The following is a 17059-nucleotide window of genomic DNA, read 5'->3' on the forward strand; positions in this document are numbered from 1 at the left end:
CTGTAATAAAAAACCAAGTGAAACCAACCCAAAGAACGGGATGGGGTGACTGCAAGTAGTTTTGTCTAAGAAATTGTACCTGGAATTGAATACTTGGTGAACTGATCTTACTGCAGTCAGAAAATCACTGGGTTTGTAAATGTAGGGCCTAATTTCTCGTGAATTTGGCTAAAATAAAACACAAACACACCATGATTCCACCCAAATGGAAGGCTCTGCTGCTAACCAGGGGCTCTGGAGTTGTTCTCAGTGTGCACAGATTGCTCCTCTCAGGGCTCTGCAGTGTGAGGTGGCTCTGCAGCAGAGAGAGAAGCTCTGGGGCTCCAGGTTTCCATCACACACTGAGCTCTGATCATGCAGTGTCCCCTCCAGTGGCACTGCTGTGAGAATGCAGTGTCATAATGTATAAAGACATTTTGGAGGAGGGCAGTGAGTGTGCTGGGTATCCACCAGTGATAACTGGGTGGTACAGGCTTTTGCATCATCAGAAAAACATTCCCAATAATCAGGAAAATTCTTGGGCAATGAGCTGTGTTTTAATAAACTGCAGCCTGGATTTTCCAGTGTTTTGCTGGGTTTTGTACTACAAGTGAAACTTAATCTTCAAAAGAGATGTGGTAACCAAATTTTTCAATAGTTTCTTCCTTTCCAACCGTTCCTGCTCCCTCTCTGCACGGCTCTAGTTTTGAACAAAACAAAGGACTGTGATCCCTTAGGGCAGTGCTTACACTCCTCAGCAAACAGCAGTGGGAGACTTAGAGTGCAGCACAACAAAATATTGTTTGCAGACACATTTGTGGAGAAATTAGACACAAAGGCAATTGCTATAACTTTTACAAATTCAGACAAAAAGTGCAGACAATTATAACTGCATTCTGCACCCTGATAAACAGGAGGATTTATTTCCGAAATGAACTAAAATTTGAGCAAAACCACTGTTAGTCTACCTGTGAGGAAAATGCTGAAGGGGTTTTCTGTTTATTAAAGTGCTGTCCAAAATCTTCTTAGTCTTGAGCCTGCTGCTGGTTTAGCATCGTTCCACTTTTGGTTTGGCCACATTGTTTGTCCTTTGACAAGAGAGGCCTGAGCCACGTGCAGAGCCTGGAGAGGGGAGGGTGACCCCATCCCAGGGCAGAGGGTGGCTCAGGGGCAGCAGGAGGGGTCCCTTCTCCCAGGCACAGGATCCCCACATTTCAGTGTCAGCACTTTGGGTGCAGAATTTCCTTTTTGTGCTGCTGATGAGTATTTCAGTTCCAGGTTTTTCCTGCACACTTGAAAATGTGCTGCTTTCCTGTTTGGCTGGCTCATTAGAGTCCCTGGCATGCAGCAGTCTCTGCAGAGCTCATCTCTCTGGGAGACCTTCAGAAGAAAATTGCAGTTCTCTCAGGAGTGGGTAATGACATTTATGTGTCTCCTGCCTGGTTTTAGGTAAAGTGTGCACAGTACTGGCCACAGAAGGAAGAGAAAGAAATGTTTTTTGAAGATACAAACTTGAAACTAACATTGATATCTGAAGATATCAAATCCTACTACACAGTACGACAGCTGGAGTTGGAGAACCTGACTGTGAGTACCGGGTCTCACCCAGTCCTTGTTCTCCTTGGGGTGAAATTCACCTCCTCACCAGCAAGGGCTTGAAATTGGTGGTCATGAATTGACCTGGATTTGATGATCCTGCATGAGATGTTGTGGAAATGAAACTCCTGGGTATTTATGAGACGTTCCTGGGGACCCTCCAGGCAGTTTAATGTCTCAGCCATACCCAGAGTCTCACAAGCTTTTGAACTGCACTGGAATGACTAAACTCAAAATAAGTAAATTTACTTACCCAATTCCCTTTGCTCCCAGTGGGGACCTTCACAACAAGAGACTGTTACTTGTAATTAGTTTCTTGGCTGTGCAGCTACGAAAGCTCCCTCAGACTGGTGAAACTTTGCCCTCAGAATTCAGTCAGCTGCTCCCAGCCCTTGTGACTGGTGTACCCTCACTAAAAGAGCTCCCAAACCCTGTTTTCTGCAGACCCAGGAAACTCGGGAGATTCTGCACTTTCACTACACCACCTGGCCCGACTTTGGCGTCCCGGAGTCGCCGGCGTCATTCCTGAATTTCCTGTTCAAGGTGCGGGAGTCGGGCTCGCTGAGCCCCGGGCACGGCCCCGTCGTGGTGCACTGCAGCGCTGGCATCGGCAGGTCGGGCACCTTCTGCCTGGTGGACACCTGCCTGCTGCTGGTAAGGGCCATGCTGCGGGGCACCTGCCCTGGGCAGCGCGGGGGTGGCCGTGGAGAGCCGGGGCAGCGGCTGGGGAGGGTTCCTGTGCTCTGCCCCTGTTCTACTCTGCTCTTCTGGGAGTAATTCCAAGGCAGGTCTGGTTCCTAAGTGGCCATTTTGAGTCTGGCAAGGGAAGTCTCCAGTTTGCAGAGTGATTCATGAAGACAGGCTTTGCCTTCAGGGAAAGCAGCATATTTGAGGCTCAGTATTTTCCCCTCACTGTTTTTGGAGACTCGGTAATGAGCTGCTGATACCAGTTGTGTGTGTTTGTTCATTCTGTACTGTGCAGGGTGGTATGAAGCCCTACCACAAAATGAGTCACTGTAATGAACCTCACCAGAGCAGAAAACGTTTCACGTTTTTGTCTGCAGATGGACAAACGGAAAGATCCTTCTTCCGTGGACGTCAAGCAGGTTCTCCTGGAAATGAGGAAGTACAGGATGGGGCTCATCCAGACTGCAGACCAGCTCCGCTTCTCCTACCTAGCTGTTATTGAAGGGGCAAAATTCATCATGGGAGATGCTTCAGTGCAAGTGAGTGCTCCTGGCAGCTCCAGAGAACTGCAGCAAGTGGGTGGGAGGAACAGGATGGAAAGAAGCCTCAAATTTGGTGCTTGCTTCAGCTTCAGTACATGTTCATATTACGGAGTTTTTAGGTACAATCATTACAATCTGTCACAACCTAAAGTGCTGTATTTTATTTATTTCCAAAAGTACCTGTTATGTAGCAGGTGCCTCCTGTGCCTTCCTGCACAGTGACTGGGGTGGAGCTGCTGCATCAGCCTCCCCTGGAATTCCAGACAGTACAAGTTCTCTAATATGCCTGAAGTTTAAGTGTCATGATTAAATTCATCAGGGTTTTTTATGGTAAGTAGAACTCTAACAAAATAAATTTTATTTTTTGCCTAAGTTTTTTAGAAGCAGATTAGAATTTCTTACATATATGGCCAATATGTTTTGTATAGTGGATGCAGCTTGGGCTTGGAGTTCTTGTGCCTGATTTTTCTCTCTGTTTTTTTTCAATGCAAATGAAGAACCACTGTAAGAATTAAATGATGGGGTATAAAGATTCTGCCATGGTAAAGTTTAAAGTTAGAGCAGCTTGAAAGAGAAAAGCTTAACATGGTTTGTCCTTCCCTGAAGGAGCAGTGGAAAGAGCTCTCCAACGAAGACCTGGAGCCACCCCCTGAACACACTTCCCCACCTCCCAGGCCCCCGAAGAGAACCTCGGAGCTGCACAACGGGAGGATGCACGAGCCCCCGGAGCTCTTGGCCAAGCCCCAGGCAGTGGAGGAGGAGATCAGGAGCTCGGTCAGCAGCGTGGAGGAGGCGGCTCCGGACGGCAGGGCCCGGGCAGCTGCGCCCGGCACAGACAGGTAAAGCACTCCCTGCCTGGCAGCTGGGCTCTGCAGAGCCCCAGGCAGGGGCTGGCACAGGGCAGGAGGGGCTCACTTCCACCTTGAGGTGCTCTTTGGGAGTTAGGGCTGAACGGGCAGCCACGTTCCATCCCTTTCTGGGCAGGTGCTCGACTTTAGAACTTTGGTGTTCACCAGCTGTGGGTCTGGGCTGGCTTTGTTCACTGCCTGTCTTGGTACAGATTTGTGATGAGCAGTGAAAGCAGGTGGTGGTTAAAGCTTGTTCTTTAAAGGGCACAGAATGCTCCCAAGCTCTTCCTAAACCTCTGTTGAGCAGCCAGATGGGTCCTGACTGTAGACAGGCTGAGCTTTGGTGGCTGCTGCAGCTCTAAGAGCTTTCCAGCTCTGGTGTTCCCTGCCCTTGGAGCACCTGCATGGCTTCTCTCCTCCACGGCCAGCCCAGCGTGGAATATTGGTTCCCACCCAGCCCTGAGTGTCCCTCCCTCTGTCCCCAGCACTAGTCACGACACTGAACCCCGGAGGAGAACTGTTGGGGAGAACCCGCGGCTCTCGCCCCGCAAGGAGGAGTCGGTGAAGGAGAACGCGGAGGAGGAGGATGAGAACGTGGTGGCCACTTGGAAGCCCTTCCTCGTGAATATCTGCATGTTCACGTTCCTCACGGCGGGAGCTTACCTCTGCTACAGGGTGTGTTTCCACTGACCGTGGGCGGGCGCGGGAGCGCCGCTCCGGCCGGCGCGGCTCCGCGGCCCCAGGCAGGGCAGCCTTGGCTCACAGCAGGTAGATGTAGGGGAAAGGCCAGAACTTCAGGTAGGGCTTCATGAGAGAATTGATGCACTAGGGTTTTATCCAGCCCTGTGGTCCCAAGAACATAATATTGTAATCTCAGGGCCTTGAAATATTCAGGAGTAAGCAGAGAAAATGCCAAATAGTCTGTTTTCGTTTTTTGTTTTCTTTTTTTTTTTAACTAAATAATAGAATTACAACACATTGTTGTTTTTAGCCTTTTTTAAAAAGCCAGTTCATTTTCTTTTGTTTCAGAAAAACTAGGCACAAGTGAAACTTGCTTGTACTCTCCAAGTGTTGTAACCAAATACATGACTTACATTGACAAGTTCCCAAAAAAAGAAAAAGAAACCCACATACCTGAAGAATGTAAACTTGTGGAAGGGGAGGTGTGTTTGTGGTTGGTTTTTGGTTTGTTTTTTGTCTTTTTTTTAAATTTGCTTCATCTTTAAAGACTGAGTTGTGGGCAGTGCCTGTGGTATTGATATATTTAATCTTGGCATAATTGTTCTTAAAGAGCTGATTGTTTTACTTGTGTTGATAGAACCAGGCTTCTGCATTTGCTCAGGGTATCCCAACACGTCCAGCTCTTTGATTTTTTTCTTTTTTTTTTCTTTACTAAGTGTATCTCCTCATTGACTTTTGTTGCACTCTACTTGCACATATGCCTCTTTACATTGCACCATCCTTTCTAAAGCTGTTTTTACTTTTATATTCTGGGTTGGGAGAGGTCGAGGGGAGGGAAAGAAACAGGAAAGGGAAATTCAACCAAACCATGTCCACCAGCAGTGGGGCCATGCCCGTGGCCCGTGGAAGGACCAGTCCTTAAACCTCAGCATTTGGAATGTAAAGCGCAGTTTCACTCTGCAGCTGCTCCCTCCGGCCCAGGGGAGAGCCAGAGCACTCCCTGCTGGGAGCTTGCCTGGCCAGGAGCAGGCCAGCAGGAGCCGTGCTGGGCTCGGAGCACGTGGGGCTCTGAGCAGGGGAGGGCCAGAGCACTCCCTGCTGGGAGTTGCCTGGCCAGGAGCAGGCCAGCAGGAGCCGTGCTGGGCTCGGAGCAGCCCTCGGCTATGATGGCAGTGCTGGTGTGTCCTGCTTTGCTGGAGGCAGAGATCCAGCCCTGGCTCTGGCAGCCACGGCTCAGCCCTGGCTCTGCAGCAGCCAGGGCTGAAGTGCTGCTGGGGAGGGTGGGGAGTGTGGGGAGGACTGGCACTGGAAGGCAGCATTGCACCAAGCAGCCAGTGCTGGTCCTCGGGGTAATACCAAATTATTGGTATATATATAATATACCAAATTGTGAATCCTTTCAACAATAACAGCAAAGATTTCTTTGCTCGTGTCGTGGTGCAGAGGACGGGAGCAAAGTCACTCCTGGGAGCTGTAGTGATTGACCTGCCCCATGCCGGCTGATCTGCAGCAGTGTTACTGATTTGTTTTATTTCTAAAGTCTAGATTGATAGCACTTAACCACCCTCAGTGCAGCCCTCGCTGTGGAGGAGCCCAGGGGAGCCCCTCCACTCCGTATTTATTTTTGCCAAGCTGGCTGTAGGTGTAGCTCTTCTTTCAGTGGGTGAGTAGGTGAAGGGGTGGGTGGGGGTGGGAGTTACTTCTGTGTTTTGTTAAGCTTGCATCAAGGGCTTTTCAAGAGTTCAATAATAAATCCTCAGGTAGTACTGGGAATCAATCCTTTACCTGTGAGACTGTTGGTCAGACCAGTACTTGAAAGGAGGAATGTTGTAATCAGTCAATATTTAGTTATATTATTGGAAACAGGAAAAATGAGTATAGAAAAATGGTAATATATAATGGCTCATCTGTGTATTTAAGATACATTCTGTGATTGCTTTGTCCCCACTGTTCTCTGCAGCGTGGGCAGGACCCTGCCCTGAGGCACCATTTGTACCCCTTTGTATTAAAGTGCATGTGAAGTCTGGTGTCCCAATGAAACACCACGTGCTTGAAAGGTGACAGAAATATATTCCTGCTTCCTGATGTGCCCAAACGATATTTGCATGACCTGATCCTTAGTGGCTGTGGTTCAGAGGGTGTTGCTGAGTGTCTGTTCAGCACTGGACCGATTGGTGTTTATCAGAGCCCATGTACTCGCCTAATCCTTGGCATGACTTCCCGTGGGATCCCGTGTGCTCCGTGTGCCCGGTGCTAGCATGTTCCTTTCAGCTGAGTGAGTGTAGTACAGACATTCCAGAGAGCTCAGGCAGCCCTTCCACACCTGCCCTGGCCCTGGGACACCTGGGCAAGGAAACACACCCAGCCCACCTCGGGCCGCCTTCCCAAGAGGGAATATTTTAAATCCTGGGTATGGCAGGAAAGAAAGGATCCTTCCTTTGAAGACAGAGTTATTCAGCTGCAAACGATTCTGCCCAAAGTTCCTGCAGATGACAGAAGAGCTTTGAGCATCCTCTGGGTGCCTGTTCCTTTCCTGTGCTCCAGGCCCAGCTCTGAGCCTGTGTGGGGCACAGTGAGGTGCCAGAGCCCAGGGAGGTGTGGGCAGGGCTGGCAGTGCTGAGCTGTGCCCATTTTGTTTGCTGTCCTGTACTGTCTGTGGTAGTTGGGGGGTGTATATACCGTAGCACAGTGGGGTGTTGGGTAACCTGTTCTTGGAAATGGACAAACATCCATGTTAGACTCGTTAGAAAGTTAGTGAGCTGCTCTGCTATCTGCCTTAAGCAAATATTTACTCATCAGGTCTTTCTTTTTTACAGATTGCCATAGAATAAACTTTTATAAAAAAATGTAAAAACTCAACAAAAAAGCTGAATGTTTTGGTATAATACAGTTTCAGGTATCTTGTCTTTTGTGTAAGCCGCTGCTGGGCCTCCCAGGTTAGAGTACAACTGTACAGTTTTTCAATCTCCCATACAAGTTTTCAGTTCTCATTTTAGTTGTAACAATAAAACTCTTTTTTTAAAGAACTCACTTGAATGTGTTATTGCTTCTGGGCTGGATCCACAGGATCCTGCTTGGCCCACATGCACATGAGGGTTGAGGGGTGGGTTTGTGGAGTAAAGAGATTTAAATGTTGCTGTAAGAACTTCCTGGAGGCAGAGCTCCAGTAAAAGAGTAGAGGATCCCCATCTCTCCTGCCACCTGCATTTCCCTCCTCTGGTCTTTCACATTGAACAGTTACATTTTAAGGGTAAGAAGTGCAGGAACTCAAGCACGCTGCTTGGTTTCTGCAGGAGCTGATGCTGACCCTGTTTGCAGCTGCAGCCTGCACATCCTGATGCTTGAATTCTAGTACTTACCTTTGGTTTATATTTTTAGGGAAACCTACAAATGGAGAGAGAGTTTAGCAAAGTGGAGCAGGGCAGGGCAGATCAGGGCCCTGTTATTTGGGGGTTTAGTGCCTCTTACCTGTCCCCAGGGCTGCAAGCACAGCAGTAGGAAACACTCCCAGGAACTTGTCTCAAATGGTTTATTAGAACTTTAGAAAACAGTATGAAATCCAACAAATAAATACCAAATAGAAAAGTTTTATGTGTATGTATATATATATATATAAAAATCTGTACACACAAATCCCACCCCCTTTCAAGTATTGCACCTGAAGCCAGGCTGCTCCCCATGGGCACCCTGGCAGCCAGGGCTAGGGGATGAGGAGGAGAAGTCTTGCTCTATGACTAAATCCAGAATTTTATAAAAACAAACCTGTCCCTCCTCACTCAGAGCTGCACAAGGCAGCTGAGCAGACACTGACAGAGCCTGGCCCTGCTGGGCCTGGCCTGAGCTGCAGCAATTGCAAAGTGACTTGGGCAGTAGCAGGTTCTCCTTCTGCAGCTGAATGGCCCAAGCAAAGGAACACCAAGCAGTGCTGCTGGATTTGTTCTACTGACAGGGCAGTTGGTCTGGGAGAGCGGTCATTTCTCTCCTTGGAGAATGCCAAATTCATAAAGCACTTCCTGGGAAAACTGATCATACTGGACAGAGTTGGAGCAGGGCAGCTAATTCCTGCAAGATGGAGAATCAACTCCAGTTAAGACCTGGATCCACATTCTGAGAGATCTCAGTTTTGATCTGTCCAGCACTTAGTATTTCATCATGTGCTGAGAGACAGAAAATACATTCCAGGCTGCATCATGGAGATGACAAACTGTTCCCTTTGGAAATAAACCTGTCCTGGGGCAGGAGAAAGCAGGGACAGGACAGGAGGAAACCAGGCAAAACCAAACCCTCAGGGACCCGTGTGGCTGTGAGGACAACGGGATCCAGCTCCTCACATCCCACTGCTAAAACACTGTGATTTCAATCTCGGCCTCCTGAGCTGTTTCTCTCAGCTCACAGCAGATCCTGTCCATCTTCTCAAAGGCTTGTCGGCCCCGTTCCCCTGTGGAGAGAGAGAACAGCTCCTGTGAGGGACAGGCAGAGCACCCCGAGCAACCTGGTCCCCTGTGACACTCCTGCCACCCCTGTGAGGGACAGGCACAACCTGGTCCCCTGTGACACTCCTGCCACAGCCCTGCTGGGAAGGAAGGACTCAAGGGTGACAAACACATCCCTCAGGGAAACTTTCCAAAACCTGCTGGAAGCCACCATGGAAAATCAGGCCTCCTGCAATGATTTCCATGAGTAATAGTTTGGAGCATCACAGCTGGAAAACTCTCATGTGGGCCTGAGTGTTCTGTGGGACAGGGCTGGAGATGCCCAGAGCTAAGCCTGGCCCAAAGTGGGGTCTGGAAGAACAGAGCAGGGAAGTGGCTGGCTGCTGCACGACCTGGCCATGCTCTGGCAGCACTCCAGCTGTTGAGCCCCCAGGAGCAGCACAAATGCTGGGCAGGAGGAGATGGGGAGCACTGACATTTCATCAGGTCCCCTCCACTGTCAGTCACTTGTCACTTGGATTCCAGTGAAGTAACGGGTAATGAACCACCATAAACTGTCAGTCCTTATCTACAACCTTTTCAAAAGGTTCAGTGGTTCCTAAAGCACTTAATCCTTCAGGATCTCCTTGGTCTGGTTCTGTAAACTTCATCAGGGGCCCTTGGTTGTTATGTGTGATGTAAAGTTTATATTCATGGTATGAAACAGCTGTTCGTGGAATATTTCTGTTGTCCTGGATGTGTTCAGGCTGAACTTGAGGCCCCTCCTGGTCCTGCACTATTTCACATCCCTCTTTCAGACCATTTCAAAGCTGTACAAAAGCCTTACCAAAGGACAGTGTGGTTTCCCTGGCTGCATTCCTGACTTCCTCTGTTTCAGACTGGCACAGGTGGGCAACCTGCTCAATGCTCTCCACAGCCTGTTGGAAAAAAGAAGAAATTGCCTAAGCAGCTTTTCAGCACTTTGGTGGGTATTTTCTACAAAGCAAACACAGACACAAACTCCCATCTCCTGTGACATCCAAATTCCACCAGGACCTTTCTCTTCCCCAGCATGCTGGGCTGCAGTTACATTTCCTGATATGATCTCACCTCTGTTCCCTTCCCTCCCCTTTAGGGATCAGAAAATGTAAAAGTTCCAGGGTACAGGTCACAGTTGTGGGAACATTAGATCAGTGCCACCCAACGAGGACCTTCACTGAAAGGGTTAATCCCAGCTGGTGCTTTGCAAATCGACTTTAAGGCCCTGATTTGCTGTTTCGCGAGTACCTGTTTGCAGACATTGGCTCCCTGTTTGTGTGCAAACCTATTACAGCTTGGGGCTCCTGGGAAGGTTTAAATCTGTGCTGTTTCTTATAATAGCAACGCAAATATTACTTTTGTCTTCTGACTTTAGTCAGCTATTGTCAAAAATATCCCCTGGTTTAACTTCAGATTTTTACAGTGAAATGTTTAGAACTGTCTGCTGCAGAAACGCTGCTGGTGTGTCCTGGTGCTGGATGTCCCGGGTGAGACTCTGTCCTGCAGCACAGCATCCCAGGAGATCACACACCCTCCTGGGCTGTGCCTGGCAGGGCAGACCCGCCGGAGCCCCCAGCTGCCTCTGCTGCTGCCCGGGAACAACGGCACTCCGCGTTCGGAGCCCCGGCAGCCGCGGCCGGGCGTTCCCGGCTGCAGCCACCCCTCGGGGCCGGGGCAGGGCCGGGGCTCACCCTGAGGTTCTTCAGAGCCAGGCACGCCGCCTGCTGCAGCCTCGCCTCACGCCCGGACAGAGCATCGCTGTAGAAGAGCACGGCCTGCAGCAGGACGGCAGAATCAAACAGAGTCAGTGCAACACCCGAGCCAAGTGACGGGAGAGGGGTTATCCCCGGAATGAGCCACGGCAGCGAGCAGCGGAGCTCCGCGGCCTCGGGGGCTCGGCCCCGGCTGGAGCACGGCCGGGAAAGCGGTGCGGGCCCCGGGCAGCTCCCCGCTGTCCCCACCACCCCCCGGTGTCCCCAAAGTCCTCGCTGTCCCCCCGCTCCCCGCATTGCCGGTGTCCCGGCTCTCACCCGGGCCCGGAGGCCGCCGCCGCCCGCCCGGGCCAGGCAGGCCGTGGCCGCTCGGCCCACGCGGTGGTTCTCGTCCAGCTGCAGCAGCCCCAGCAGCCGCAGCGTCCGCGGCAGCGGCTGCAGCCGGCTCAGCCTCTTCCCCTTCAGCCTCTTCAGCGCCTTCAGCCTGCCGGGGCACTGCAGCTCCTCGATCAGCATCACTGCCGGGAGAGCGGGGAGAGCGGCCTCACTCACCGGGGAACGCCTCCGAGAGGGCACGGACCGGCCAGAGCGGGGCAAAAACCCGGCCGGAGCGGGGACACACAGACAGCCCCGTGCCCACCCTGCCTCCCCCTGCCGCTGGCACTGTCCCGTGCCCAGCAGGGACAGCAGGGCAGTGCCCAGGCTCGCAGCCCCCTCCACACAAGTCCTCTGCATCAGCACAAGCCTGAGGATGCAGCCAACAGCAGCACTGTGTTTAAATCATTATTTCCTAGTGCAGAGAATGTTTTGGAGCACATTCACATGCTGGACAAGATGCCAGTGAGGCACTGGCTACCTCAGGCTACACAGTGCAGGTCAGTAATCGGCAATTTTATTGTTCTGTGTCTGAGTCCAGCTACAGCAGTGAACTCGAGCCCTGACTGTGCTCAGTCCTTGGATCCAGCTGGGGCTGCTCCTGACTCTGTCTGCTTCAGCTCTGGAATATCCCCGAACCTATTTTCAGGGCACTTGAGATAAGCCCATCCTTCACAGGGGTTTGTGTGCACATGCTCAGATATGGGAGTCAAGCATGCTTTTCCTGTTCTGATTAAAACTACACGGTCATAAAGGGAATGAAAATGGAAACAAGCTGTCAGGGCAAGGGCTGGGCTGTTTCCTCTCTGGAGCTGTATCTGCAGCAGGAGCCTGGAGGGCACTGCCCTGCAGGAGGAGCCAGGCCCTGCCTTTACCTTCTTTAGCCAGCTTTGCCAGGTGTTTCTCCAGGCTGCCAATGCGGTGTCTCTCCAGGTACCGAAAAAACTGGAACAGGGTAACGGGCTCCGTCTGGAAATGGGAGCAGGGGAGCAGCCCATCGCAGGTGAGGATCTGCTCCAGCAGCCTCTGCAGCACTGCAGGGAGCAGGACACACACAACAGCAGGTTGGTTACGTGGGGGCTGCTGAGGGCAAGCAGCTTTGGGGTTTTAAATGCACAAGGACAGTTCCCAGCACTGCACTGAAATGCAATGAGGCAGCAGGGCCTGGTGCTCAGGGTACCTGTCTCCAGGTGGCTGGGGTACTTCTCCTTCACCTTCAGCATCATGGTGTATTTCAGAGCATGACGGAACCTTTCTGCTGAGGTCACCAAGATGCTGCTGCCAGGCTCTGCAAGATCACTCCAGATTTTCAGATACTGCTTCTTCTTTTTAGTCTTCTGAATAACTGAAACCCAACGTTTTAGAAAGTCAGTGAGCTCTGGCAGATTGGGATTTTACATGAGAAATTCAGCAGCAGATGGCCGATCTGGACATGGGGCAGCACTAACTTGTATTTGTATTAGAGATGGTTTTGTTAAAAATTAGACATCCCTATTTAAAACATACCAGTTCAGCTACTCTTTTCTCTGAGACCAACTTCTGCAAATATTTTCCTTCTGTGTAGAAGAAAAAATGAACCAAAATGGCCCCTGGTTTAACGATGAGCTGGTTTAATGGTGTCAGTGTTTGCAAGGAATTCAGAATGAAAGCCCTGGCTCTGGGTGGGATCAAGCAGGCACCTCAGGGGGGCAGCTCTCCCATCTCTGCGTGCCTTGGGGGAAGGCAGGTACTCACTTTTCTCAACAGACAGATCCAGGACATCCCCCAGGACTCGTGTCTGCTCTGACACTTCTTCCAAAATGCTCTCCTGGACCACCTGGGCTACGTTTGGTGTCCTCAGTTTCTGAAATGCAACAGACAGGACTCAGGGGCTGAAACAAGGGCAGGACCAAGCTCCAGATAAATGAGGATTTATTTCTCAGAATCCAACTCTTAAGACAAGTGAGAAACCCCCCAGCTGCTCTCAGAAGCCCCTTGCCCAGCAGACACCTGCTCGTTTGTAGCAGATTTTCATTTATTAAACACGGCCCAAGCCAAGCCAAACCTGTGTGTTTGCAGCCTGCTTTGGGCACAGAGCTCTTGCCCAGAGCCTCAGCAAAACCCAGAGGCTGAGAAGAGGCACCAGAGGTTTGAGTGACATGTGTGTCAGTGTGGACACACGTGTACCCAGCATTAATGCACCCCACTTCCATTCCGAGTCTCTGTGCTGCTATCAAACAAACAAAACCCCAAATTCTCCTCTAATCAGCGTCAACAACAGCAGGCAGTGCCCTGGAAAGCCCCAGGCTGCTCTGTACCTGCAGGAGGGCTTTGCACAGCCTCAGGTGTGTGAGCAGCAGCACGTCCAGGTTGTCATCTCCAGTGGTCACATCCCGTGCCTCTGGCCTCGTGTCACAGCTCAGGGACTGGAGCACGCTGTCATTGCACGTGCTGAGATGTGGGGAAAGAGAGTTACAAATTTCACCACTACACAGAACTGAACTGGACACTCAACAGGAGCTGAACATAAACCAGCATGTTCTTTAACTGCATTTGTAACCCTCTCTAACCATGGGCAGGCCTTTCTGTGCTGCATTTGACACCATGGCTGTTTCCAGCCAGTGAGGCAGCTGTGGGACCCCTTTGCCTGCCCCACAACATGCAGAGCACATACCTGACACTGCCTGTCCTGATGCTCCCAAACAAGGACAGCTCGTCAGCACTGCAGTCATTGTTCAGGAAATCAAAGCTCTCCAGCACTGTCTCTACCATCAAACTCTCCATAGAAGAATGTTTGTGAAGTGTCTTCAGCTGTTGATGAAATGCAAGCAGAAATACTGTTATTTGTAGTTGGCCAGCCATTTCACAGTTGTTCTTTGCTGGTTTTGAAATAATTCCTAATAATAAATCACTTTGGTTTGCTGATTTCATTCTTATCACATCAGGGAAGTCTGCTCTTGGTGCAGCTCTCTGACCCCAAAATAATGTTGCTAGTTAAATTCAAAACATGTTTCAATATTTTAATCTCTGTGGATTCTTTATCTCCATGCTTGCCAAGGCTGTGAGAGCTGATATTTGCTGCATCCTCAGTCACTAACACAGTTTTCACCCATTCCCTGTTCCTGAGCTCAAGGCAGCAGCCTTGGGAGGCTGTCACACCCCAGCACAGCACCCAAGAGCTTCCCACCAGCAGTGAATTTCATGGAGCCACCACCTTCACCCCCTCGGAAAGGCTGCTCTGAGGGCCTTGGTTTGGCTGTTAAATGCAGTTTTCCCAGGGTTTCACTGGAGCAGGAGGCCGGGGCAGTTTGTTACCATCAGTTCTTGCTGCAGCCTGGGTCCCCAGCCAGGCCAGCCCCTGCCTGCTCCTCTGGGACCTTTCCCAGGGCAGGAGAGGAGCAGCCGGGAGGAGCGGGCTCTGCTCAGCCTGCGGTCACCCCGGGCTCGAACACACCCAAAGGTTCAGAGCTGGACAGACAAACAGCCCGAGGGCCGGACGGACAGACAGCCCGAGGGCCAAATACCGACCCGAGAGTCGGACAAACAGCAAGCCCGAGAGGCGGACGGACAGACAGACAGCCCGGGCTCTGCTCAGCCCGGAGCTCCCACCGGAGCTGCCCCTGCTCCCCCGGTCCCCCCCAGCCGCCCGTGCCCCGTGTCCCCCCGGCCCGTTCCCCGTGTTTCCTATCCCGTGGGTTCAGAGCTGGACAGACAGACAGCCCGAAGGCCGGACGGACAGACAGCCCGGGCTCTGCTCAGCCCAGAGCTGCCTTTGGTCCCCCGGTCCCTCCCCGCTGCCCGTGCCCGTTCCCCGTGTTTCCTATCCCGTGCCCCGTGTCCCCCCGGTCTCGGGTGGCCGCGGAGCCCCGGCAGCCCGGGCAGCCCCGCACCTTGAGCCTGTCCCGCAGAGCCGACACCTGGCCCCGCAGCGCGTCCAGCGGCGCCCGGCCCCGCTCCGGCCGCTGCAGCAGCTCCAGCACGTCCCGCACGCTCCTGTCCAGCGGCCTCGCTCGCCCCTCGGCCCTGGGGTCGCTCCAGCTTCCCTGGCTGATGTTCTCCTGCTCTGCCAGGCGGCGGCTCCGGGCCTGGCTGAAGGAGTCCCTGCTGCCCTTGTGACGGGGGGCAAAGCTGGAGGGGCTCCTTGGGAACCCATCCCCGCATGGGGTCTTCTTCAGGATGTCCAGGGTGCTGTGGGCTGGCAGGGGATGCTGCAGCTCTTCTGCTCCAGTCTCTTGGATAATCACCAGCGGCAGCGTCCTGTGGTCCAGGGCCGGGGTTGTGCTTCGGGATTCTGCCCCTTTCTGGTCCTCCGAGCTGAACGAGTCTCCCTCGCTGGTCTCCGCGGGGTTGTGGGGCTTGTTCCTCCCAGGGACATCGAAGTCACAGGCAGCCAAGTAGCTCAGGATGCTGGGGGGCTGGCCTTCCTCCCCGCCATGCCCCGGGCTCTGCCTCTGCTGCAGAACAGACTGCAAAGACATCCCCAGGTGAGCCTGCAAAGCCCAGCTCCCACCTGGGAGAGGGGACTCTGCTTCCCTGGCTCCCAGCAGGATCCCCACCACAGAACACTGCAGCAGACACCCCACCCCTACTGTCCCAGCTGCTGAGCAGAGTCTTGTTGAGGGCTTTTAAAATTGTTTTACAAAATCTCAAATAGAACTCAAAAGAACAGGGGTTAAAATAAAAATTTAATGAAGCCCCAGAATAAACTGCAAAGGTGCCAGAGTGCTGCTTTCACGTTTCTGGGTGTGCTCCTGGACAGCCTGATCCAGCCCAGAAGCCAAGGCCTGTGCTCTGCCCCTGCTCTGCCCAGGTACTCACCAGGTAATACCTCTCTCTGAAGCTGGGCGTGTTTGGGGGGGTCCAGTTGTACAGGGAGCTCTTCCTGCTGCCCACAGAAAACTTGGCAGTGCTCCCAGGTGACAGAAACAGGTTCTCTGTGTCAAAGGGGCTGCAGCAGAAAAGAAAGGCCCACGTGTCAGTGAGAGCAGAGCACAGAGGTGCGGGGAGGATTTGAGCAGGGAAGTTTAGTCAGCAACACAGAATAAAATGAAACAAACTGCCTCTCTAGCCAGAATCTTTGATTGCTCCAGCAGAGAAAGACACAGGCTGTGGTTTGTACATGGATTTCTCAAGAGCCTTTAGACAGAATGTTTAGTCAGCAACGCAGAAGAAAATGAAACAGAAACTGCCTCTCTAGCCAGAATCTTTGATTGCTCCAGCAGAGAAAGACACAGGCTGTGGTTTGTACATGGATTTCTCAAGAGCCTTTAGACAGAAACCTGGGCCAGAGGCTCTGGAAGAGCAGCCCAGGGGGCCCAGAGGCAGGAGGAGAGCTCTGCCCTCCTGGCACCAGTGCTGGCCAAGAGTGGGCAGTGACAGCCACAAAGCCATGGAGGAAGGAAACACAACACAGGCAATAAGGGAGAACTGCCAGCTTCCCTCCTGCAGAGCACACAGCACCTGGAAAAACCAATAAAAGCCCTCATTATCCTTCAGCCCTTAATAAGCCGTTCCTTTGGCTGGCAGAGGAGGCCTGTGCAGCGCACTTGGCAGGGATGAGCCAGTCACAGCCCCAGAGGAACCTGCCTGTGGTCTGCCAGGGTTTGTCAAGGGCTGCCCCAAAGCCTTCCTAATTGCCTACTCCATCTCAGCCATTGGTTTCTCAACTTCTTCCAAAGCAGTCTAAACAAACTCACATGAATGATCCCCTGGGATGCAGCTCAGCTCACCAGAAGACAGAAAACACATTTCAAGTTGAGTAAAGCAAGTTTGGGTTCTATAGGTGTTACTCTTTGTTGCCTACTGAGATGCATTGGGGCACCAAAAGAAAGTCTGTTTTCCTGCTAGAGTACTGGCATTTTTAAAAAATTAATTGTTTGCAACAAACCTCCAGCTTCAGTGATTGAATATAAGACCCAAAGAGCAGGATAAAATCAGCTGAATTCAGCTGTACATTGCGGGAGATGCAAGAGATAACAAGGACTAATCAATTGCAGGGAAATGAATTTCTGCTCTCTAGCAAAAGTTGAAAGCAGAGTCCCAGCCCTCTCTGGCCCCTGCAGGGCACGGGGACAGTCCTGCAGAGCACCCTGCAGTCAGCACTCTGCTCCTGGGGGCTGCCCAGGCCAGGGCAGGGGCTGGAGCAGGCAGTGTCACCCAGCTGGGCTCCATCAGCCCGGCCTGGGAGCACAGCAACAGCCATCTGCACT

At 52.0% G+C, this 17059-nt stretch overlaps 2 protein-coding genes across 7 annotated transcripts in view; one reads left to right on the top strand and one right to left on the bottom strand.

The window, feature by feature from the left end:
• The window catches only part of PTPN1 (protein tyrosine phosphatase non-receptor type 1), a 29595-nt gene extending 24477 nt beyond the window's left edge, over positions 1–5118 (top strand). The window contains exons 5-9 of the mRNA XM_039719380.1: positions 1429–1566; positions 2020–2229; positions 2640–2801; positions 3411–3643; positions 4138–5118. Of these exons, the coding sequence (XP_039575314.1) occupies positions 1429–1566; positions 2020–2229; positions 2640–2801; positions 3411–3643; positions 4138–4342 (948 nt within the window). The 3' untranslated portion in view covers positions 4343–5118. The remainder of the gene's footprint in view (positions 1–1428; positions 1567–2019; positions 2230–2639; positions 2802–3410; positions 3644–4137) is intronic.
• A 2730-nt stretch (positions 5119–7848) lies between these two features.
• The window catches only part of RIPOR3 (RIPOR family member 3), a 40426-nt gene continuing 31215 nt past the window's right edge, over positions 7849–17059 (bottom strand). For 5 of the 6 annotated variants that reach the window (XM_039719374.1, XM_039719375.1, XM_039719376.1 and 2 more), the window contains 11 exons: positions 15669–15798; positions 14741–15316; positions 13525–13661; positions 13169–13301; positions 12606–12714; positions 12052–12216; positions 11747–11905; positions 10815–11014; positions 10476–10559; positions 9593–9683; positions 7849–8771 (listed from right to left, as the gene is read on the bottom strand). In XM_039719374.1, the coding sequence (XP_039575308.1) occupies positions 8674–8771; positions 9593–9683; positions 10476–10559; positions 10815–11014; positions 11747–11905; positions 12052–12216; positions 12606–12714; positions 13169–13301; positions 13525–13661; positions 14741–15316; positions 15669–15798 (1882 nt within the window). In that variant the 3' untranslated portion in view covers positions 7849–8673. The remainder of the gene's footprint in view (positions 8772–9592; positions 9684–10475; positions 10560–10814; positions 11015–11746; positions 11906–12051; positions 12217–12605; positions 12715–13168; positions 13302–13524; positions 13662–14740; positions 15317–15668; positions 15799–17059) is intronic. The other variant, XR_005628680.1, reaches the window with a different exon arrangement.

Source organism: Passer montanus, unplaced genomic scaffold, assembly GCF_014805655.1.
Source record: "Passer montanus isolate IOZ18808 unplaced genomic scaffold, ASM1480565v1 scaffold41, whole genome shotgun sequence".
Taxonomy (NCBI): domain Eukaryota; kingdom Metazoa; phylum Chordata; class Aves; order Passeriformes; family Passeridae; genus Passer; species Passer montanus.